The 25,198-nt window shown below is 36.8% G+C and overlaps 1 protein-coding gene across 9 annotated transcripts in view; it reads left to right on the top strand.

The window, feature by feature from the left end:
* The window catches only part of DICER1 (dicer 1, ribonuclease III), a 72,449-nt gene that overhangs the window by 28,086 nt on the left and 19,165 nt on the right, over positions 1 to 25,198 (top strand). For all 9 annotated transcript variants that reach the window (XM_063596107.1, XM_034938072.4, XM_034938071.4 and 6 more), the window contains 15 exons: positions 349 to 483; positions 908 to 1,068; positions 3,792 to 3,960; positions 5,929 to 6,401; positions 12,846 to 12,978; positions 13,907 to 14,149; positions 14,771 to 14,925; positions 17,371 to 17,503; positions 18,346 to 18,421; positions 19,145 to 19,284; positions 22,099 to 22,278; positions 22,512 to 22,725; positions 22,844 to 22,997; positions 24,380 to 24,562; positions 24,820 to 24,925. In XM_063596107.1, the coding sequence (XP_063452177.1) occupies positions 349 to 483; positions 908 to 1,068; positions 3,792 to 3,960; positions 5,929 to 6,401; positions 12,846 to 12,978; positions 13,907 to 14,149; positions 14,771 to 14,925; positions 17,371 to 17,503; positions 18,346 to 18,421; positions 19,145 to 19,284; positions 22,099 to 22,278; positions 22,512 to 22,725; positions 22,844 to 22,997; positions 24,380 to 24,562; positions 24,820 to 24,925 (2,655 nt within the window). The remainder of the gene's footprint in view (positions 1 to 348; positions 484 to 907; positions 1,069 to 3,791; positions 3,961 to 5,928; positions 6,402 to 12,845; positions 12,979 to 13,906; positions 14,150 to 14,770; positions 14,926 to 17,370; positions 17,504 to 18,345; positions 18,422 to 19,144; positions 19,285 to 22,098; positions 22,279 to 22,511; positions 22,726 to 22,843; positions 22,998 to 24,379; positions 24,563 to 24,819; positions 24,926 to 25,198) is intronic.

The raw sequence follows: 25,198 nt of genomic DNA, 5'->3' as shown, positions 1-25,198 counted from the left end.
AGAAAAAAATAAAAAGTGTGAATTGTTTTGTGATTTGCCTAAATTGACAGATCTCATCAGTCATAATATGGCTGTGGGGAGCTAAGAACCTGAAGTAAATTTAGATTTGTCGTCAAGACATGCTTTCCATTATCAAGATATTTTTTCTCTACTCTTTTCCCATGCTTTCCTGATTTCCTTCTTAGTTCTGATGTATAAAATTATATGTATTTAGTATTTTAGTTTTAATTTTGACTAATGAATTCCTTAATCCTCACTTTTGATACAATGGCTCTATGATCTGATTTTATGTAAGTATATCCAGGCAGTGAATGCCATGTTTGTTTACTGATGTTGATTTTATTTTAGGTTCTCATTATGACTTGCTATGTCGCCTTGAATGTTTTGAAAAATGGTTACTTATCACTGTCAGACATTAACCTTTTGGTGTTTGATGAGTGTCATCTTGCAATCCTAGACCACCCCTATCGAGAAATTATGAAGGTAAGTTTTAGACCTAAGTCTTAGTAATTCTTGGTAAACTATTGAGTAAATGCAGATTTTTGTTTTTAGATTTCAAAAGCAATAATATTAGTTATCAATATTGGGAGTTTGGCTGCAGTGTATGAATGAATGAATATTAAATTAATGTTCATTTAAATCTATAATAAACTTTTAAACATCATAATAAATTCTGTATAATTTTCATAGTGTATCTAATTGAGCCTTTTTGAAAAACAGATCTTTTAAACAAACTACAGTAATTCTATGAGTAATTTTATGTTGTCCTTGGTATAGTGGCATTCCACCAAACAAATTCTTTTTTACTATTTGTTAGTGATTTTGATATGTTTTAATATGGCGATGTCTCTCTTGTTATGGCCTTGCAAAATGAAGTCTTTACTGTCAGTATCTTTTATTATGTTAGCTCTGTGAAAATTGTCCATCATGTCCTCGCATTTTGGGACTAACTGCTTCCATTTTAAATGGGAAATGTGATCCAGAGGAATTGGAAGAAAAGATTCAGAAACTAGAGAAAATTCTTAAGAGTAATGCTGAAACTGCAACTGACCTGGTGGTCTTAGACAGGTATGCACTTCCGATTGACTTGGCTTTAATGAGATTAGTTGAAAACAGTATTAAGTCTTTGGTGTTTTTTGTAGTACCTTGCAGAGAGTACCTATTTAAGTGAACAAATGGCAGTAAAAAGGAATGGGCAAGAGTAAGAATTCTCTATAAGTACCGTTACCTGTGAGTTCAAGAATCTAACCTTGTTTCCACAGAGAGTAGCAGACAGGCATTTCTGCCTTAAGAGAGTATGTGTCAGCTCTTCCTATTTGCTGTTGTTGCCAAGGACTGGGAACTTTGACAGTAAATTTGTATTTTTTTTCTGTCAATATGTGTGCTTTGTTGTTCTGACCTGAATGTCTTACATGATGCTTTCAAAGAACATTAAGTTATTTAGAGAATTCAGCAGTATACTTTAAAATGTTTGGAAATACTCCATTGTTTTGAAAATGGGTTGTAGATTTCAGAGAAAGTTGCTGTTTGTGATTTCTAGGTTTGACTCTTTTTGAGAGGGTTACTATTTTGAGTTTCATTGAAAAGCGCACACACACACAAAACCTTCATAACTTAGGTTGGTGGAAGGGAGCCTTTACAAATTAGGAAAATGGCTTTTCAAATGCAATGAATTCGATTTATGTCAAAATAGCCTTCCATTCTTACTAGATGTAGTCTTAAATAAGGCTAAAGATTACCTAGTGGTGGTTCTTAGGACAGTTACAATAAGTAGCGGAGACTGATTTCTCAAGTTGTGGAGTTAAGTCAGACGTGGGTTTGAATACTAGCTCCACTAATTGTAAGCTGTGTGACCTTGAGTGAGTCACTTATTTCCTCGAACTTGTAAAATGGCATTGACAGTGGTTTCATGGGATTCTTTGATGATCAATTACATTGACACATAGAAAAATCTGCAGTGTGCCTGGCATTTAGTAAGAATTTGAGGAAAATTTTCTTTGGAGAGTGGGAAGGAAAGGTAATATTTGGGATCTATCAAACTTAGGTATCCAAATGCCATATGAAATATAAATCTTATGACCTCTAGAACGTGCTGTGTCTGACTTCTTGAGCCAACACTGTGGTGGTGAAGTAGAAGGCTGTGCTTGTGCTTTTGTCTGACCTGAGTTAGAGTGCTTCACTTGTATTGCCTAAAGGTTTTCTGAGAAGTAGAAGTAGTAGAGTGTTTAAGTAAAACTGATAAGCAATCTGTTGAATAGGCATTACCTAATTCTGCAAATAAGGACTCTTTGGTTGAGTATAAATTCTGTTTTGGGTTAAGAAAAATAAGAACTATAGTATATATGCTTTTGCTAGATTTCTTTTTTCTTATTAAAATTATCATATGTACTTTTAGGATATTATGTGCCATTCTGGTGGTCATTTTTTATGAAAGGCATAAAAGACCCAAGGAATGATATTAGAAATGAATGAAAGTTGGGGGAGTTTTCCTTATGAGGATTTAAAAATACATTAAAAATAAAAGCGATATTTGCAAATATTAAAAATTCACACAGATATGGAAATGGATAAATTGAATGATAAAACTCCCAGTGATCAGTCTTCCCATTCTTCTTTCTGCTTCTGCGAAGTGATTGAGTTTCATGAGTATTTTGAACACCCTTGTTCCTCATTCTGGCAAATGCCTAAGGGGGCAAAAGATGGAAGTCTAAACCTAAAAAACAAAAGAAAACAAACTAATAATAATGAAATCTATTGGCAAAATTATTTGAATATCAGCCCCTGTGGTCATTTCTTGAGACCTAACAGGCAAGTGTAGTACAGATTGAGCAACCCTAATCTGAAAACGTGATATTCAAAATGCTCCAAAATCTGAAACCTTTTGAGTGCTGGTGTGCTGCCACAAGTGGAACATTTCATATCTGACCTTGTGATGAACTGAAGCCAAAATGCGATCAAAACCTGTTTCATTCACAACATTATTTAAAAATATTGTGTAAAATTACCTTCAAGCTGTAAGGTGTATATGAAACATAAATGAATTTCATGTTTAGACTTGGGTCCCATCCTCAAGATACTTCATTTTTTATATGCAAATATTCCAAAATCTGAAAAATATTGGAAATCCAAAACAGTTCAGGTCCCAAGCCTTTCAGATAAGGGCACTCAACCTGTGTAGATAAACATGAGTACCACTTTAGGAAGGCATGTTGTGAGCCTGCCTTTTATATTGATTAGATATACAAACTGAAACTAGGAAGCTTCTTTTTGGAGTTAGACATATAAATGGATCATAATGCTGTAGTGAGTTTTTTAGAAATGAAACAAAAGGTGTTCAGGGAGGCAGTAGGGTTTGGCTGAAAGAGCCCTCCGAGGAAGGCAGTCCTGAGTTTTGTTTAGGCAGAGTCATGTAATGTCTTTGAACCTTCATTTCCTTCATCATCCTCCCTGTGTGTGGATTCAGTTAGAAGGTATGTAAATTCCCAGCATCATGCTTGGGGATGCAGTGGATGCTCATTTGTATTCTTTTCTTTCCCCTCTTCTCCCCTTGCCTTTTGAAAACATCTTTTAAACAACACTTTACTAGTTTATAAAATACATTATTTACTGTTTAGAAATATGGTAATATAGAAAAATAATAATTAAACACCTAAAATCTCACCCCACTGCTAACATTCTGGCATTTTTTTTTTTTTAGTATCCCCCTTTTTTTTTTTTGCTTTTTGGAAAACTTTTTTAAAATTGCATTCTCACTACTGCAGTATTGATACCTTTTGTTTCTTATGTTAAAGGTATACTTCTCAGCCATGTGAGATTGTGGTGGATTGTGGACCATTTACTGACAGAAGTGGGCTTTATGAAAGACTGCTGATGGAATTAGAAGAAGCACTTAATTTTATCAATGATTGTAATATATCTGTACATTCAAAAGAAAGAGATTCTACTTTAATTTCGAAACAGGTAAGCATATATCAAGTAGGTATAGTGATTATATTTTGAAAGCTTTGTTAATTTTTAATATTGAAATGAAAATATGCTTAATGCGGCTCTTTTCTTTGCATTTTAGTTTAAGGTCTTAATCTTTTTAGACATTTTTCATTGAACATACCATATTAGGTTGAGTTCATTGTTATCCAGTGCACATTTATATTAAGTGTAGACTTCCCCTATTTAAGGAGCTGAGCTAGGATTCATGTCATGGTTATTTAAGTATAAGGAGTGAGTCCAATTTTTGTTTCTTTTTGGTCAGAAGAGTTAGTTCCTGTTCAAACCCTTGAACTAAACAAATTCTTCCGCAGTTTCCTAGTGTGTGTAACTGGATATGAGCCTATTGTCTCTCAGTGGTACTGCTTTGAGAAGAGATCCCTTAGGACAGTGATCCTTCCATTGTGGGCCCCACATCATCATCAGCAGCATCTGGGTGGGGTCCTCAGGACTGAATTTTACTGTTTGCAGAGTCTTCAGTTTTGAATTTCGATAAGCCCTCCAGTAATCTGATTCATTAAAGCTCGAGAACCACTGCCCTAGAACTTTGCAACCATTTGTGAATGTTAACACTGTATTAAATGTGGGTCTTAGTTTCTCTCCTGATGATTTTTTTCTTCTCGAGCAGCAGTGCCCACATTTTTCTCAATCTTTGCATTCTTTCTTCCTTTCCTTTTCCCTTCCCTTTCCTTTCCTCTTTCCTTTTCTTTCTTTTCTTTCCTGTCTTTTTTTCCTCTCTCTCTTTCTCTCCTCTCCTCTTTCTGTACCTCCCCTCCCTCCCCCTCCCCTCCCCCTCCTCCCCTCCCTGTCTTCCTCCCCTCCCCCTCTTCCTCCCCTCCCCCTCCTTCTCCCCTCCCTCCTCCCCCTCCCTGTCCCCTCCCTCCTCCCCCCATCTCTGCCTCCTCCCTCCTCCCCCCATCTCTGCCTCCTCTCCTCCTCCTCCCCCTCCTCCTCTCCCCTTCTCCCTCTCTTCCTCTCCCCTCCTCCTCCCCTTCCCCCACCTTCCCCCTCTCCCTCCTCCTACCTTCCCCCTCTCCCTCCCCTGACCTTCTCCCTCTCCCTCTCTCCCTCTCTGCCTCTCTGCCTCTCTGCCTCTCTCCCTCTCTCCCTCTCCCTCAATTCCTCAGTTACACCCTGGCCATGGATTGACTTTCGGCTCTCAATTAGAGTTGTAAGATGCAGCACTCTGGGAGGGTCCAGGATCAGAGTCTGAATTTAGCTGAGATGTTAATATTGAGGAGCCCTGACCTTGTGGTGGTGTTTTCATTGAAATCGGATAACAGGGGCTTTTGGAGAACTGTGACAGAGCGTGTGGAGGCTGCCCCAGTGCAGCTGTCCTAGCTCCTTTTCCACTTCCAACCAATAAAGGCCTTTCCTACTGTTTAGAAAGAAAGAAAGAAAAAAGAAATGATAATAGAGACAGCTGTGCAGTGTTTTTACAACAGTCTCACCGTGGCATCCAGAGGTGCTGACTGTAGATCGACCAAAATTCATCCACAGTTTCTAGTCAGTATAGTGGAAAACATATAATGCTGGAGAATATCGTACATAAAGTTCAAGGAAAACTGTATTGCTCTTCCTTGATGCCTAAAGTTAAATTATTGTGCTACATGAATTTTATGTAATTTGGCAGGAAGTAAATGACTCAGGTATAGTTTTAACTAATTACAGATCTAAAAATAAGCTTCATTAATGTCATACAATTGCATCTTTTAATTTCTGTTTGATTATTTTATTGAAAAAAGGAGATGGTTCTAGGCATATACATACGAAATGAGCTTGAAAAGGCTAATGGCCTCTCCCCCTACCTTCAGGGACTTAACCTAAGGCTGGGTTACATTTAAGGAGCCATTTGAGAACAACTGAAATCCCAGTTAAACCCCACATGAAAATGCTACATTATTATTATTTGGCATTAGGTTTTTTCTTTTCTTTTTTTTGTAGATACTATCAGACTGTCGTGCCGTATTGGTAGTTCTGGGACCCTGGTGTGCAGATAAAGTAGCTGGAATGATGGTAAGAGAACTACAGAAATACATCAAACATGAGCAAGAGGAGCTGCACAGGAAATTTTTATTGTTTACAGACACTTTCCTAAGGAAAATACATGCACTATGTGAAGAGCACTTCTCACCTGCCTCACTTGACCTGAAATTTGTAACTCCTAAAGTAATCAAACTGCTCGAAATCTTACGCAAATATAAACCATATGAGCGACAGCAGTTTGAAAGCGTTGAGTGGTATAATAATAGAAATCAGGATAATTATGTGTCATGGAGTGATTCTGAGGATGATGATGAGGATGAAGAAATTGAAGAAAAAGAGAAGCCAGAGACAAATTTTCCTTCTCCTTTTACCAACATTTTGTGCGGAATTATTTTTGTGGAAAGAAGATACACAGCAGTTGTCTTAAACAGGTAAATCTCTAAGTTGACTCCTTTCACATGAGAAAAGGGAGGCATCCTGTGTTGTGATGTGATGCGCTGCAGCAGCTGTAAGAGCTAGCATGAGGGTTATGTAAGTGTCCTTGACTTGGCACCATCATTGCTGATACGTCATGCTGTCCTGGGATTGACAGAGAGGATGTTTTCCAGAAGGCTGCTTTTCATATGGCTGATATTTTTTTCTTAAAGGATGCTAATCTATTCTAATCTACCTAAAATGGAGGACAAGTATGGTCTTTAAAAGAATCAGTATACATTTAAGTAAAGCATTGTTTTATATTCAATTTTAGATTCAATTCAGATATTTATTAATCCTTAACTATGTGTTAGACATTGTGTTAAGCATTTCACACCAAGTGTTCCCCTCAGGTAGTCTTAGGAGAAATTTTATCTGGGTATTGTGACTAATTTTTTAATGTTGATTTTTTTCTCTTAAAAATATGGATTCAACTTTTGAAGGCTAGGTTGGGCATGATGGGTTGTGCCTGTAATTCCAGCACTTTGGGAGCCAGAGGCAGGTAGATTGTTTGAGTTCACAAGGGGCAACACAACGAAACCCTGTCTCTAGAAAAAATATAAAAATTAGCCGGTGGTGGTGTATGCCTGTAGTCCCAGCTACTTGGGAGGCTGTGGTGGGAAGATGAGTTGAGCCTGGGAGGCAGAGGTTGCAGTGAGCTGAGATGGCACCACTGCACTCCAGCCTGGGCAGTAGAGCCAGACTTTGTCTCCAAAAATAAAGTTTTCAAGGCCACAGTGCAAAAAGTTTAGAACAATTGAATTTATTTTGGGTTGGTTCATAGACTGCATATTAAAATTTTGTGAATCAGAAGAGAATAAGAATGTTGGGGAAAGTTCTAAGACTATTAGCAAAGGTGATATTGAATCCAAATTTTAGGCCGTGGATTCCTACTCTTTCTCCCTTCTTCAATGAAAGATTTTTTTTCTAATTTAGAACCAGCCAGGGAGCTATACTTCAGATTTCTGTCAGATGGTCACTTAATGTATGGTCCTTTTGGTTTGTAGATAGATACTCTTATTTTTTTCTGCCAAAAAAGGTCCTTATTTTGTACTTAAATCAATTTACTTTTCTATGAGATCCATTAATTGGCCACAGTTGATCCCTAACTTTTCTGCAAGTAGTGATCTCTTAGGAAAAACTAAGCTTTGCTTCCTAAGGTAATTTGGGATTTTTTTTTCTTTTTCTTTCTTTCTTTGTGTGTGTGTGTGTGTGTGTGTGTGTGTGTGCGCGCGCACACACGCTTAACTGCTTTTGAATGTTTAGGGGTTTTAAAAACTTTTTTGAGTAACGAGAAATTGGACTCGAGGGTCGTCATCTGGCAGTTTTTAGTCTGGTAATTTTCATAGTCATTGAGCCTGATCCTTCTGATGAATACAAAGGAAAATAACTTTAGGGACCAAATTACATTTAAATTAGAAGTTGAAGGTTGGAAGGGGACCTCACTGACTATCTAATCCAACCCACTTATTTTTGTAAAAATGAGAAAGAGCCTCAGGAGAGAGTGATTTGCTGTAAGTTAAATTGCTAGTCAATGGCAGAGACAATTCTAGAATCCTAATATCCTGACTCCTAGTTTCCAGTTCTTTCTATCATAGTAATGCCCCTGGGCATCACAGAACACTAAAAACCAGTGCTTTACAGCAGGAAGATTGCCAGGAGACGGACCTGGGAGAGCGTGACTAAGGAGGGATTATTTCTTAGGGCAGGGAAAAAGCATTTTGGGAGTCAAAAAAGTTTAATGCTGGCGCAATTGTAAGCCTAGTTATGGACATACTCCCCGTCTCCATTTAGGATTGTATAAGGATTAAATAAATTTTCTGGGGCTTGGAGAGAAGAAATGGGGGTGTATTTTCCGCCTTCCTCCTGTTTTCTGCATGTATTTTTAGGTAAAGATGTGCCAGTTTTTATTGCAGGAATATTAGCCTGAAAAGGTTTATCCAGAATCAGTCGGTTACTTCCTATTGACTTTAAGGGTCAGATTAATTGTGATCAACTTTCATAAAATGTGACTGGAATTTAGTGCTGTATGATGAATCAAGAGTGCTCTGAGGGTTGACTTTATGAGCAGCTAATTAAATATACAATAGAGGTCTTGTTCCAGTAAGCTTTTTAATAAGCTTAGAAAAACTTCCTGAAATCCAGATTCTTTCCTTCCATCAGTTTAATGGGAGGAAAAACCCTTCTATAGTGAATAGTTTCATGGGCATATAAGCTATTGTAATATACATGCAGTTTTCTACTCTCCTAATTAAAAAAAATAAATCACAGCCACTTCTATATGTAGTGTATGTGCACAGTCTTATGTTTATGGGTTTCTTTGTACCTTATATTTACATAGGGGTTTCTAAGTTACTTTTATATATATTTAAGACATATTCACAACACTCCATGGGGGAGGAAAGTAGATGTTCTTTCCATATTACAGAGGAAGAAAACAAGCATCAGTGTGTGACCTTCCCCAAATTACACACATATCAAGTGGCAGAAAATGGCTTCCAGTCTCAAGTCCAGTGTTCTTTTCTCCGTGTAATATACTAGTATTATGTGATATTGGCATTGGACAAACCTGGGTTCACATCCTGTCTCTACCCCTCCCCCTTTTTTTCCTAATAACTTTTTATTTTGGAATAATTTGAGATTTACAGAAAAGTTGGAAAAATGGTACGGAGAGTTCTCATATGCCCCTCACTTAGTTTCCCCCATTGATATTATCTCATGTCAGTGTTCGTCACAACTAAGAAAACTAACATTGGCCCATTACTATTAACTGCAGACTTTATTTGGATTTTGACAGCTTTTCTACTAATGTCCTCTTTTTCAAAAAATTTATTTTTATTTTTTTCTAACCACTAGACAGTAAGGGATAATGTCTTTAATCCAAGGTGTCATATCACATTTAGTTGTCAGTATCTACCCAGTTTCCTCTGGTCTGTCACAGTTTTCAGTTTCCGTCTTGTTTTTGATGACCTTGACAGTCTTCAGGAGTACAGGTCAGGTATTTGGTGAATGCCCCTCCATTTGGGTTTTTCTTATGTTCTTGGGGTTGTACTGGGGTGATCGGATATGGAAGAATACCATGGAGGTGACCTGCTCTTCTAGTCACATTATATCAGGGGGCTCTCATGGTATCAACCACGAAACATCACTCGTCATGTTCATCTTCATCAATGGATTGTGATAGTGTTTGTCTGCTTTCTCTATTGTAAAGTTACACTTTTTCCCTTTTCTTACTCTATTCGGAAGGAAGTCTCCAAGTCTAGCCCACCCTGGTAGGGAGGGATTAATCTCCACTTGCTGGAGAGGGATATATCTATATGTATTTGGAATTCTTCTGTAAGGAAAACTTGTCTAGTTTATCCTTTTTATGTAACTGTCTACTTATATTTATTAATTGAATCATGTATTTCAATTGGTGGTTTCATGTTTATTTTATACTTTGGGCCATAATCCAATACTATGTTATTTATTTGTTGCTCAAGTTGTTGCAGCGGTGGCCACTGGGAGCTCTTCGAGTTTAGCACCCGTGTCCCTTTGACATACCCTCATCCTTTTGTTTTTGAGCACTTCCTTTGTGATACCACAGGGTGCTCTGGGCTCTTGTATTTCTCCCTGCCTGGCCCTAGAATCAGCCATTTTGCCGAGGAGACTTGGTTTCTTTTCTACCCACTTTTTGGATGTATATTTTGTGAAAGTTATTTAACTTTTAAAAGTTTCAGTATGTTCATTCGTAAAATGGAAATAATACCTCCCTCTCTTACTGGCTTGTTGGTAAGAGACTTTGTATTAAAAATGGCAGTTTTATCAACCAGCACACAGTAGATGCTAATTCTTCAGCCACTTATGCACCCATCTAGGGAGTGCGATATCTGTATGCTATTATGTAACTGTCAGTGATCTTTTTTTAGTGAAATCATAGAGGAATTATATCTGGTTTTCTCCACATTGACAAGAAAATGTAAGGAGTAAGGGATACTGTTAAAGGAATTGTTGATAATGTATTTCAATAACCTGGCAGGAATTTCAAATAATGTGTTTATATCTTTGAATTTCTTTTCCTCTTATGGTTGTCTGCATTAGTTAGCATGTTTATTCAGATCACAATTTTTTGTAATACATCTATTAGTTTTCTGAACCTACCATACATATTTCCCATTTTTGGTTATGTTATTTTCATTCTAATTGGGGAGAATTAGATGTACATATACACACAAAGTGTAGGCTATGAATTGGTGCCAGAATTTACCTATGTCATGAGTTAAGTACAGAGATTGAGAAGAAGCATTTAGAAACTCTTAGAGCAGTTTGACAGTAATTTTATATCTGCTGAATACAATAAAATTGATGCTTGAATTTTAATGCTTTTTAAATTTCGTTTTCTTAGTCATTCACTTTTATGAAATTCTACAAAACTGCCTCTGATGGATTGGAAATTTAAAAAGAAAAGCTGGTTCTTCACTGCAGATCGTTTCAGAAACACTGTGCATTAGGGAACAGTATACTTTGCTGGTGAACAGCTTGCTGGTGAACAGCTTGTATAAACTAAGTGTAAAAACCAAAAGAAACAAATAATACATTGTCTTATTTTTTCTGTGGTGTTACAAACTCTTTAAGCAGTTTGCACTGTCCATTGTCCTCTGGGAGTTCACATGATGTGACTGCCTGGCTTTGTTTTCCCTGAAGCCTGTAGCTTTGTCCTGGGTACTGGTTAGGCATGGCCGAGATTCACCAAGTAGATAAATACATTTTTCTCTCTAAGCATTATTAGCATAGGTATATCCCATGTAATTACTGCTTACAAGAGATTTTATTTACTGTGCCTGTTGTCTCTTCTGTTCTCTGTGGTTTTGATGTGGGTTTCATTAAGGAAAAATGAATTGACTGTTGTTGCCTCTATTTCTTAGCTAATTGAAGTCTGCCAGATGGATAATTTATAATTTTGGCAAAGTAAAATACATTCTTTGCCTAATTGACAGTAACTTAAAACACATTCTAAATCTCTATTATATTCAAATTGATGCTTATTTATATAAAATTTGGAAGTATGTATTATTTCTAAGGTGATTTATTTTGTATTTTAGACTTTTGGACATGTTATTTGTTTGCATGTCACACTGCTTTCTGTTACATCTTAAATTTATCAAAATAATTAAACACATCTTGAAACATAATAAGGGAGCTCTGATTCTGAATATTTAAGTACTTGAACTGTAGAGCTTGAACTACAAGCTGTAGTTTGTAGACTCCCAAACTAACCTAGACACGCAAATGTTGTGCCGGTTGGGATCAAGAGAGATTCTAGATGGCCACTTCCAGCTCTTTATTATTAGTCTGTTTCATGTATTTTTTTTTTTTAAAAAGAATGATTCAACTTAAAAATGCAATTTTCTATTTGGAATTTATACTATGTAATATGACTTCAGAGAAACCATGTGGAATCGCTTATATCAGGTGTGGAACCATTTATCCCGTGTGCTGAGTTTTTGAATGTGGATATTTCCAAAATAGCTGTAATGGCAGCACTAACTGTTAACCTTCTGCACCCGTGTAATGTGATCCCGTCCTGTAGCTCTTTGCCATTTCTTAGCTAGAAGGCCAGCTTTCAGTTACAGGCACTGTGGGTTAATACAGAGGAGCAGGCAGGAAGAGAGACAGAGCTCGGGAATCTCCTCTTTCATGACAGGGAAGGGTGGGGTTGCCTTGCCATTTCTGTGCCCTGTACTATGCTGTGCAGAATTTTGGTCAGTGGCCTGGGGACAAGAAAGCATCAGGGATTGAGAGGATACAACATTTCTTTCCCATGGGCTCTGCTTCTAATGATATCAGGTGATAGGATAAGAGGAAAAGAAATCGCAGCTGGAACTCTTGTTACATTTATTGGGGGTGAAGGTTTCCTTTGGTGTTGGGCTCACTGGTCCTTTCTGTATAAGCACAGTAGGGCCTGCAGCTCAAGCTGTGCATGGTCTAGAGAAGGGTGTTGAGTTGAGAGAGGAGCGAGTAGAACTGGTAGAGGGATGAGTCGAGCTTTTTTCATTGGACGTCCTGTCCCGAGGCCAAGATCTATGAGGATCCGTGTTTCTCTCTGACTAGCTCAGTCTCATCCTGGGCCACATTTCTATTAAATCACCGCGCCAAATCAGCTGTTGGAGGTAACGTGACCATTTCATTTGTCAGTACAAACCAATCTTGTATTTGGCATTATAAGTACTTGGTCCGCAGATCTATGTGGTGAAGAGTGACAGTGATTTCTGTTTAAGCAAGTTGGGAAAAAAGGACCAAGACCATTTTGTTAGGTATGTTGGCAAAAAATGCATGTACTTCCATTTTAAAGGAGGCTTTAAAAACAAAAGTTTATTTTCTCCCAGCAACATTTAACTTCCAAATGTGTATAATTTTCTTAGATTGATAAAGGAAGCTGGCAAACAAGATCCAGAGCTGGCTTATATCAGTAGCAATTTTATAACTGGACATGGCATTGGGAAGAATCAGCCTCGCAACAAACAGATGGAAGCAGAATTCAGAAAACAGGAAGAGGTAACTTAAATCAAAATAAGTGTACAATAACAGTTTTCGGGACATATACAGACAAAGTGCCCATAGGGTCTCCCTTTTTTCATAGTTTCCCAGAATTACTATTATTTTTTGTATTATAGAATACTTCTTCATATATTAGACCAGCTGTCCCCATGAGGTAGCTGTAGAGTGATTTGTATGCTCAGAATTAGAATAGCTATCTGGCAAACCAATTTTGTGTCTTAATTGCCATCAACCAACTTATTTTCTGTGATTGGATTGATGTTACACAACTGCATTTCATGGAAAGACAAAGCATGTATGACCTTAACTCTTGTACATTCCATATGACTATGAATTAACAAACTGAAATCTTTTCCTAGAAAGTGTTTTCTTTTTTTCATTTAAAGGCCTATTTTGTTTCAATTCTTAAAAAAAAAAAAACAGCACTATATTTTATAGATTTTAGCTTAAATATTTTTGTGCCTTGTAAGGTCTTAATACAGGAAACAGCATTGTAAAGATGCTAAAAACTAATACCATGGTCTGGCTTGTACACAAAAACCTATTTAAAGTTTATTATTTAACTTAAAATTAGCAGAATAATTCCTGTTGAAGGCCTTTTCTACATTGTAGCTTTTTGATAATTTCCAAATTTGGAGAGTCCAGGAGCCAGTCTGATAGATATAACTGTCTGAAAACTAGCTTATGTTACCATTTAATTTATCCTGAATTGGAGAGTCTCATTAAATCAGTTTCTTTGTCCATGTTTCCATGCATGCTGAGTTTTCTGTGATACTGTCATCTTCTTTAGCCTGGCCTTAAGGATTTAGAATGCCCAAGAGCATGTGTGTCAGAAATGACAGTTGTCATTTACTTTTACTATTTTTTTTTGTTTGTTTTAGAAATTTTCTTAGAAGTGCTTTTCTTGATGGATTTTTTTTTTCAGGTACTTAGGAAATTTCGAGCACATGAGACCAACCTGCTTATTGCAACAAGTATTGTAGAAGAGGGTGTTGATATACCAAAATGCAACTTGGTGGTTCGTTTTGATTTGCCCACAGAATATCGATCCTATGTTCAATCTAAAGGAAGAGCAAGGGCACCCATCTCTAATTATATAATGTTAGCGGATACAGACAAAATAAAAAGTTTTGAAGAAGACCTTAAAACCTACAAAGCTATTGAAAAGGTAAGATCAACATATTAACATGTGCCGGCAGATTGGGAAAAAAAATTAATGTGGCTTCTTTGTTATTCTTTGTATCCATAGAAACAGATAATGAGTTTTATCTACAGGCAATAATCTCAAAAGAGGTGTACTCTGTGTACATTGTAAGGAAGTTGAGAATGATCACAAAGACCCAGCAGTGTTATACAGAGTGTTTGAAAGGGCACAATAAGATAACAGTGAAAATGATCATCACATATGTTATTGGGGATGAACGTCTGGGAAATTGCATTGCAAATATGGACAGTAACTGTTGACTGCTTAAGTTATTGAGTGATTGGAAAATGATGACATGGTAGTTACATTCAGAAAAACTAACAGTCGTGTGTGTGTGTGTGTGTGTGTCTGTGTAGGCACGGTACAGTATAGACTTTGTACCATATGGTAAGGGTCTCCATATGATTGGAACTGGGAGGGATTCATTGGAAGAAGGTGTCTGCAGCAGGTGACTTTGGAGTACTGAAGTATGTTTAGGAGAGAGAAAGATATTTTCAGTAGAGTTTTTTCTGTAGGTACAGAGGCAGACAGCATACGGCAAAGAGGATGTGTTTTCATCATAAGTTCTGTTTTTTAAATGTTCAGATCTTGAGAAACAAGTGTTCCAAGTCGGTTGATACTGGTGAGACTGACATTGATCCTGTCATGGATGATGATGACGTTTTCCCACCATATGTGTTGAGGCCTGACGATGGTGGTCCACGAGTCACAATCAACACGGCCATTGGACACATCAATAGGTATGGCATCATATCATTTGTGTGGAAAACCTGGGAATGTTGCACAGTTTAAGTCTAAACCTGTACATTTTGTATTGTTGACATTTTGCGGTTACCAGTCTTTACTTAGACTTGCCATATTTTCGATAAAGAAAAGTTACTTCTTTTTTCATTTTTTTTTAAATCAAAAGGCAAAAACAGTATCGTGCAGCAATAAAAGTTCAGTATTCCTTGGCAAGGCTAACATAATGAAGGCATTTTAAATTAGGTTTAATTTAATTTTATAATTCTCACCAATTTTTTTCTAAATCCTGAAATTTTTTGTTTTGTGCCGTAACCATTGGGTAATGTTGAATTTTCCCCTAGCAATAAAGTAAGATTGTGATAAACTAATTTATGTTTTTGGGTACATTGTAATTTACTTTGTCCAGAGCTGATAATAAAATTTCTAAGAGCTAAGAACAGCAAATGCATTCCTGGATTATATATCAGGATAATTTCTATTCAGAGACAAAAGAGCAAGTATAAGATTTTCTTTGTAACCTTTTATTTTGAAACAATTTCAAACTTTAAAGTGTTACAAGAATACTAGAATTCCACATATGCCTTTCACCCAGACACCAGGAAAGACTCATTCAGTTTCATGAGAATGTTCTTTGTAGCCAAAGGATCCACCTTAGAGTCAGGAGTTGTCCTCAACTCCTGTTGTCACATCTTCCTAGTCTCCTTCAATCTGGAACCATTCTTTAGTCTCTCCTTGACTTTAATGACCTTGAAACTTTGGAAGATAGATAGGCTGCCATTTTGTAGTCTTACTCTCAGTCTGGGTTTGTCTGCTATTTTCTTATGATGAGACCCAGGTTACAAGTTTTTGGGCAGCACATCACTGAGACGATGGTGTCTTCTCCTCATCCTAGCTTACCAAGTCGCACACCATGTTGATTTGTGCCCTTACCGGTGGTAACTTAGATCACTTGAGTGAAGTCTGCCAGTTTTCTCTACTGTAAAGTTCCCTTTCACCCCTTTTATAATTAGTAGATATTTCATGGGGAGATACTTTGAGACGGTATAAAATTTGTTCCTTTTCCCAGTTTGACTCATTAGTGTAAGCATTCTTTGATATTTCTGGCCCAAATTGATTATTACTATGATGGCTACTAAATGATGATTTTCTAACTCCATTATTTCTGTATTTATTAGTTGGCATTCTACCATCCATTTCTTCTCTCCGTTTATTCATTCTTATATTATCATTTTTTAATGTCAGCGTGAACTTATGGACTCCTGTTTTATTTAATGGGTTATAATCTATCATTATCATTTACTGTTTGTTTTGATGTTAAAATTGTTTCATATTTGGCCAGTGGGAACCCCTTAAAGCTGGTTTCTTTGTCTTTTTAACATCTCACTATTATTCCTTGAATACTTCCTTGTTTTATGGCGCAAGACATTCTAGACTGCCCCAGCCTTGATGTTGGCAGTTTCCTCAAATTTAGTGGAGAAAAAGTTGTAGTTAGAAACCAAGAACTGGATACTAGGTTTATTCATTGCTACCGGGGTGTTGCTGCTGCCAGGCATTTTAGTGGACAGAGCTAGAATGTTTGTTTGTTCATGTTTACATCTGTATTTGTTTCAGTGTCTATCTGTTGATATCTCTATTTTCAGTGTGACACTAGAGGTTTCATTCTAAATTTCCTCTTTTCTGTCTTTGTACCTCCTTTCTCTAATAATCAGAAATTTGGCTCCCATTGTCCTCAAAATAATTAGTGTTCAGTCTTCCTGTATGTAGCCAGTCTCCCTGCTCTGTAGGGCTGCAACTGTGGTCAGGTGCCCTTGCTGCACAGGTCGCAACCTCACAGGGCTGCTGCCCATTCCAGCACCCTCCTGATGTGGGTCCTGTCCCAGCATCCCTTTCTGGGCTAGCTTTCTGCCCTGTTCCAACCTTCCCTGGTGCTGTTGCTCAGTGAGTTGCTAGTTCTACTGTCCTTTTTGTGTCAGCACTGGGCTGTCCCGCCCTCTGCTGATGCCTTCCTTACACGTGTGCTGGTAGTTGGTGGGAAATGTAAGATGATTAAGGAAAAAACATTGGCAGTATGTTATCTTACTGGATTCTGAACAATACTTTGTGCTCTATTATGGTAACACTCGACACATGTTGCTATTTAAATTCAAAATTCAATTTAAAATAAAATTAAAAATGGAGTTTCGTGGTTGTACTTGTCACATTTCAAGTGCTCACCAGCCACTGCCCTGTTGGGCATCGAAGATATAGAACATCTTTGCAGAAGTTCTGTTAGACAACACTATTCTGTCTTATTCGAAGTTTGAAGCAGTGAAGTTTAAATGCCACATATAAATACAAATTCAGTAGAGGGGAAGAGGCACATGACAAATCAAACTCGAGGTTATAAATATCAATATTTTCTCAGTTGTAGATTCAGCCTCAGAATTTCTTTTTCTTCACAGATACTGTGCTAGATTACCAAGTGATCCGTTTACTCATCTAGCTCCTAAATGCAGAACCCGAGAGTTGCCTGATGGTACATTTTATTCAACTCTTTATCTGCCAATTAACTCACCTCTTCGAGCCTCCATCGTTGTAAGTTTAGAAGAAGAAATGATTGTTATCTTTTAAAATATGTCATTAGTGGATTTTTTTCAGCTTTTCTAAGACTTGCAAGTTATAGGTAAATTTGATTTTAAAATCTTTCATGAGCAGGAGCCTTGTGTTGACAGACCAAAAATAAAAATAAAAACCAAATTTACTTTCAAAAGTAGATTTATAGATTGCTTTTGTAGTCATCTACATGTTCATATTTGTAATAGACTGTCTGATTTACAGATACTTAGAACTGGACTAGGTGATCTCTGAAGTTTCTTCTAAGGTGTTACTAACATGCACATTTTTGACAGAATCATTCAACTGTGGCTTAGACACTTAGAGTAATATAAAACTTATTATAGATCGTTGCGTTGTCCTAGTTATTTTGTTGGTGACTCAAAAATCTGCTTTTTGTAAATACTGTTCTTGGTCTCAGTACTGATTTCCAAATGTTCCAAGGCGACTAATTTCTATTGCACATAAAAAGCTGCTCAATACTATTAATGTTATAGCTATGTTTTGATAAATCTTTCTTTTTGTTACATATTTATTGATTAGTAAAAATAAGATACTTTAAAATCTTACTGAAATTTAAATTCATCAAAATTGTAAAATCTTAATTATGACTTAGTTTTTACTAGGCAGGACTTTTAAAGATGAATATTTCAAATACGGAGATTAGAATTTTTAAAAACTTGCTGGAATTTTTCAAAATAAAGAATTTTGTTTTGGTAAATTGAACTTTAAAGATGTTGGGGCAGTGGTTTCATAGGTGTTTCATATGCTAGAGGTAATACAGCGATGTGCATATATAATGGAAAGGTTTTTGTTATTTTCAGGGTCCTCCAATGAGCTGTGTACGATTGGCTGAAAGAGTTGTAGCTCTCATTTGCTGTGAGAAACTGCACAAAATTGGTAAGGATGTTTGAAAAGCATATACGAATGAAAATAAATTGCAACCATTGTAAAAAAAAAAGCATATAGAGGACTTTATAGATCTCTAAGGATTTTGTAGAGCTATTCACTTGCTGATCTTAATGTGCTTTGGTGAATATAAACATAAGTGTTAGTAACTTGAAGATCCTACATGGTTGTGGGAGCTCTTTGTTTTCCATAGCTTGACTGCAAACAACTGTCATTTATTTGCTCTCTTTAATGACTCCTTTTAAATACATAAAGGTCTTTTCGTAATTGTTGAATCATGCACCATGAACACTTGTGTTTTAATATGTCAGTCTCTCAAATTAGTCTATACTAGTATAGAAATTAATCCTTTTTTAAAAAATGAACTCAGTTTCTTTTTTTTTTTTTTTTTTCTCAATCCTGCTCCTTCTGTATAAGTGGACCCATTTTCTATGGCCATTTTATTTAGCATTGATATGTGGTGATGTCATGTTTAGATGTTTTTGTTTCTGAACCTTAGAACAGAATTTGCAGTCCAGCTCATATTGGAATATATGGATGCCAAAATAGACTTTGCCTGAAGTGTGAATCTGATTACTTTTAAATTGTAAAAGGCAAAGGTGCTTTAGTTTCCATTACTTTTCCAGGTCCTTCTAACATAGTTCTGTTCTAAATTCTTTACTAATTAATCAGGCAAAATCTGGATTATGTTAATTCTCTCTTTAAATTTGTTAGGCGAACTGGATGACCATTTGATGCCAGTTGGGAAAGAGACTGTTAAATATGAAGAAGAGCTTGATTTGCATGATGAGGAAGAGACCAGTGTTCCAGGAAGACCAGGTTCCACGAAACGAAGGCAGTGCTACCCAAAAGCAGTTAGTATTGGTTAGAACAGAGTAAAAACCTAGCATTTCTGACTTTGTTTTCCGCTACATCAAATCTCAGTTCCTCTGCTTGGCTGGCTTCCCACACCCTTACAGTTTGGCCCACTCTGGATCTCAGCTCCTTTCTCCGATTCACAGCTTCTCTCAGATCAGCCTCTTTCCTTCCTAATGTAGACTGTGTGCTCTTCCACTTCAGAGGTTGCTTTTGTTTTTCTTCTCAAAAGGATTCTTGGACCCATCTGTCATATTCTATCCAGAATGAGATTATTTCATTTAAATAGACATTCTTTGTTTCATTCAGTTTAGTGGTGTGATTCTTGTTTTACTTATGATTTGGGGCTAAGACAGAAGAGGATTTGTGTGATAAAATAAGCAAGTGAAAAGATGCCCTCTCAAGATGACAGGTACACTGGAAGGTAGAAGCACAAATATCTGTCAGGAGTTATGTCAGATTCCCAGTGTGGGCCATTGGGAATCGAAATAAGTTATTTCCATGGAGTGTTTCCAGCTCAAATCTGTGGGCATCCTAGCAGAGTTCACACATGAAAGCATCTCTAAATCTAACTTCTAGTAATAGACAAACTTGGCTGAAGTATTTATTTTTAAAATATTTGTTAATATTTTTACCTCATAAGAACCCCAAGCAAAAGCAGAATTTTGCTGTGTGTAGTAGTCCCGCTTACCCTTGGAGGGTATGTTCCAAGACCCACAGTGGAAACTGCAGATAGTACCGATCCTCCAGCAGCTCAACGTTGTTTCATTAGAACGTTGACAAGGAAAAAAAAAATCGTTCCCAGCCAGGGCCACTGTCTCTATGTGGGGTTGGCACATTCTCCTCATGTCTGCTTACTCCGGTTTCCTACTACATCCCAAAACTGTGCACATCAGGTGAACTGGCGTGTCTGCGCTGCCCCACTGTGAGTGAGCATGGGGATGCATGTGCGTGTGCCCTGCCACAGAGTGGTGTCCTGTCCGGGATGGGTTCCTGCATGGGGCCCTGAGCTGCCAGGATAGACTCCGGCACCCTTGGCCCTGAACTGGAATAAGTGGGTGAATAATCATCTTCCTTGTTTTTATTCATCTTTCTTAAGTGTATCTATAGCTCACATTTATTTTAATGCTTAATATTAAAAGTGTTTTTTTTAATTTAGAAATTTGGTGATGTTTTTGTGATCAGAAATGTGCTGGAGGAATTTAACTGATTCATGTCAATTAGCCTGTGGGAAAATTGGTTTCTTTCTACCAATTGGTTGTTTCCCTTAGCCAGTTTCTAAGAACCTGCCGAAGACATTAAGTGAGGACTTATAGCATATATTATGCTTTTTAAAATGTGTTTGTACATATTTATGATAGTTTAAGATATAAATTAGGCACAGTAATAACAAAATAGAACAATTGTAACCATATACTGTAATAAAAGTTATGTGAATGTGGTCTCTCTCAAAATACTGTACTGTACACACCTGTTATTGGACCGTGACTGACCTCAGGTTACTGAAACCATGGAGGCTGCAGATAAGCGGGGACTGCTGTGCCTGTATGTTAGCCTAAATATGTGTTTCTTTGGTTTTGCTTATGCAGTTTTACCAAGTTTTTACTTTATAAAATTTTGCACCCAGCTTAGCATTTTCAAGATTCAGAATCATGTTTTTAAAAAATCATGAATGTTACCCATTTTCCCAAAATGCATGTTTTCCTCATACCAAATTTTCACGTTGAAACTAGTTTCATGTGATAAAGTCGTTAATGATAAGTGTTTCTAAAAGCATAGTATTGGCTGGGTGTGGTGGCTCACACCTGTGATCCCAGCATTTTGGGAGGCTGAGGCAGGAGGATCACTTGAGGCCAGGAATCCGAGACCAGCCTGGTCAACATAGTGAGACCTTGTCTCTACAAAAAAAGAAAAGCATAGTACTGCCTGGCATCCTGTTTAATTAATAGATACATTCTTTATTTTCTGATTCTCTATTAAATATAACTGTCTCTTTTACCAGCATTTTTGTACCTTTTAACTACAGATGCAGTTCTTTTTCATTGAACCTCAGGAACTGCAAGACCATAATCTGAAGGATTGTGTTAATATTGAAAGCCTAGCAGCAATGTCCATTTAATTATGGTTCACTCACATAATGAGGTAGCCATTACAAATAATGATATTGGCTCATATTGACTCTGACAGATATTCTCTTTACAGTAACGGGATAAAAATCAGGCTATCTCACAAACACACACACACACATACCCTAATATACACCAGTGTTGTGTGATTTTATTGGTATTGAAAAATATAAATGTGTATATGTTTCTATGTATTTATGCATAGAAAAAGAGTCTAGGAATTATACAGTGTATCAAAATGTTAATAAAGGCTGTCTTTGAGTGATAGGATTATATGTGATTTTTTAAAAATTTGCCTAACTTCATTTTCTGATACTCTACAGTTAATACATAAAAAGCCCAAGGAAGAGATGAGTTTTCTTGTCAAAAGAAATAGCTCAAATGAATAGTATTTTTAAAAAGGCCCTACAGTGTTGGATTGTTTTATGTATAATTTTGGTATTAGCTATGTAGTCAGCACTGCATTATAATGTATGTGAACTTGGGCCACTGTCAGCAGCCCTGTCCTGAGATCCGCTGACTTACCCAGCAGGGTTAAGTAATTAAGAAGTGTCATGCCTCGGGTATTTTCTTAGCTTATTCTCATCAGCTTTTAGTAAAGCCAGAATTAATTTGTTTTCTTGCTGACATCTGGAAAAGAGGCTAATATGCTTGAGCATGACGCTTAATTTTCCTTTCCAACTCTAGATTCCAGAGTGTTTGAGGGATAGTTATCCCAGACCTGATCAGCCCTGTTACCTGTATGTGATAGGAATGGTTTTAACTACACCTTTACCTGATGAACTCAACTTTAGAAGGCGGAAGCTCTATCCTCCTGAAGATACCACAAGATGCTTTGGAATACTGACGGCCAAACCCATACCTCAGGTAGGTATTTCATAATGAGTACTTATGTCAAAAACGTCTTGCTTAGGAAAAGGAAAAAAAAAAAAAAAACTAGTAGTAAGTACCTTTTGTTACCTCAGTATGTTTAATATTTAAAGATCGAGGTGCCTCTTCTATTTCTCCACTAGAAAGCATCATTTCTGTTCTGAAGTTAACTGTAATGGAATAAAGTACCTGTTAATTTTGAGGGGTGCTTTACGTTTCCTTTTGCTAAGATTCCACACTTTCCTGTGTACACACGCTCTGGAGAGGTTACCATATCCATTGAGTTGAAGAAGTCTGGTTTCGTGTTGTCTCTACAAATGCTTGAGTTGATTACAAGACTTCACCAGTATATATTCTCACATATTCTTCGGCTTGAAAAACCTGCACTAGAATTTAAACCTACAGACGCTGATTCAGCATACTGTGTTCTACCTCTTAATGTTGGTAAGAAAAAAATCTCTTACTTTGATAACTCTAGACACATATACAAACATACAGCTTTGGTATGAAACTTACCTGTATCATGTTTTAACAAGCTAAAGAGTCGTTTTTCTCTTCTAAGTTAATGACTCCAGCACTTTGGATATTGACTTTAAATTCATGGAAGATATTGAGAAGTCTGAAGCTCGCATAGGCATTCCCAGTACAAAGTATACAAAAGAAACACCCTTTGTTTTTAAATTAGAAGATTACCAAGATGCCGTTATCATTCCAAGGTAGGTATTTAAATGGAAAGGAAAATGGTGGTGATACTTTGTTTTAAAAGATGCACTAGGTCGGGCGCGGTGGCTCACGCCTGCAGTCCCAGCACTTTGGGAGGCCAAGGCGGGCAGATCATGAGGTCAGGAGATTGAGACCATCCTGGCCAGCATGGTGAAACCTCGTCTCTACTAAAAATACAAAAAATTAGCCAGGCGTGGTAGTGCACGCCTGTAGTCCCAGTTACTCGGGAGGCTGAGGCAGGGCAATCACTTCAAGCTAGGAGGCGGAGATTGCAGTGAGCTGAGATCGCTCCACTGCACTCCAGCCTGGAGACACAGCAAGACTCTGTCTCAAAAAAAAAAAAAAAATTCTCTTATTCACATGGGAATATAAGTGGGCTGTGACTTTAGCATTGTAATTACTAATAGGAAATATATTAGTCAGTCAGGCATGGCGATGCGTGCTGTAATCACAGCTACTCAGGGCTGAGGTGGGAGGATTGCTTCAGCCCAGGATTTCTAGGCTGTGCAGTAAGCTGTGATCACACCACTACACTCCAGCCTGGGCAACAGATCGGGGAAAAGAAAGAAACTCTTAAGGTCGACCCGTTCTCTCCAGTATACCTGCTTAAAAAATAATACCTAAAACGTTATAGATAAGGAATTTTCCTTTGTAAGGGGTCAGATAATCTAATGTTGATGGGCTTTCTTCTTAAAATCTCCATCCTTTTAGTCTCCAGAGTCTTATAGAATTTGATTATAAATAATGATTTCATTTCTTAAAATTTTTATAAGGAATATTAAGCTCTGTGAAAATAGTAAATCCAGAATGATTTTTTTCCTTATTTTATAAAAATTTAGGGAATGGAGTTTTGGGGCAATACAATACAGGCAGTTTTCAAATAATTATAATACTAGTTGTAATTCAATCTTTGATTTTTTTTTTCTTTTTGCACCTCAAAACCATATTTTAAATGTTAGTTATCAGGACCATCACTATCATAGATGATGCAGTAATACGTTTTATATGACAAGTGTCTTTAATGTTTAGCATTAGTAATATACAAAGTATTTACTCTTTGGATAGTGTAAATTTTTTATACTATTTATATAGATGAAATAGATATGTAAAGGTGCCATTTAGCTTCATGTGTTATCAAAATGTAGATATTTAGAACAAGAATAATAATAAAATGGGACAATAATGTGTCCATTTTTACTTGATAAAAATACAGTTCTTACATACTTGAAATATATTTGGAATACAAATTTTTATTGTTACTTATTTTTAATCTTTTGAATTCTTAATCATCATTTCCATACTACAAGCAGTTGTATTTTGAGAATAGTTGATTTAAATCAAAAAGCAACTGATTTTTTTTGTTTTTCTTTTTTAGATATCGCAATTTTGATCAGCCTCATCGATTTTATGTAGCTGATGTGTACACTGATCTTACCCCACTCAGTAAATTTCCTTCCCCTGAGTATGAAACTTTTGCAGAATATTATAAAACAAAGTACAACCTTGACCTAACCAATCTCAACCAGCCACTGCTGGATGTGGACCACACATCTTCAAGGTAAGGGGCTTCAGAGATGACACTTGGATTGCACTTGAGGGATTCTTACCAGACATCACTAGACATGCAGAGGTTCACTGTCCCCCTGCCCACCCGTGGACTATCTGAAATCAGGAGATGCTTTGCACACAAACTTGCCCAAGGGGTAGCCCAAGAGGCTGTAGTTGAAATGAGCTCTTCAGGTGGTTTTTGGAGAACCACTGTGAATATGTACTCATTTTTGTGTGTTTGATAAAATTGTTTTGGAATTCTTACAGACTTAATCTTTTGACACCTCGACATTTGAATCAGAAGGGGAAAGCGCTTCCTTTAAGCAGTGCTGAGAAGAGGAAAGCCAAATGGGAAAGTCTGCAGAATAAACAGGTAATGAGTTAATTGTACTAGAATAACTTAGTATTTGAGTATTAAAGATTATTAAAGATAAGTTTGAATTTTATCTTACCAAGTTAAATGCATGATTCGTTAATTTTTTAGAAGTTACCTAATCCTCAAATTTTGTTTTGTTCTGTTTTAATTAGTATTATGTGTTGAATGTTATTTGAATGTTCTTTTTGGTAAGTATTGAGAGTTTTGTTTTTATACTTGGCCCATTAATATATCACAAAATCATTCTCATAAATCCTGTGATAAATCCCA

The sequence above is a fragment of the Pan paniscus genome, chromosome 15 (assembly GCF_029289425.2).
Source record: "Pan paniscus chromosome 15, NHGRI_mPanPan1-v2.0_pri, whole genome shotgun sequence".
NCBI lineage: Eukaryota > Metazoa > Chordata > Mammalia > Primates > Hominidae > Pan > Pan paniscus.
The sequence above is the reverse complement of the archived record's forward strand: the minus strand, read 5'-3'. Positions and strand labels throughout refer to the sequence as shown.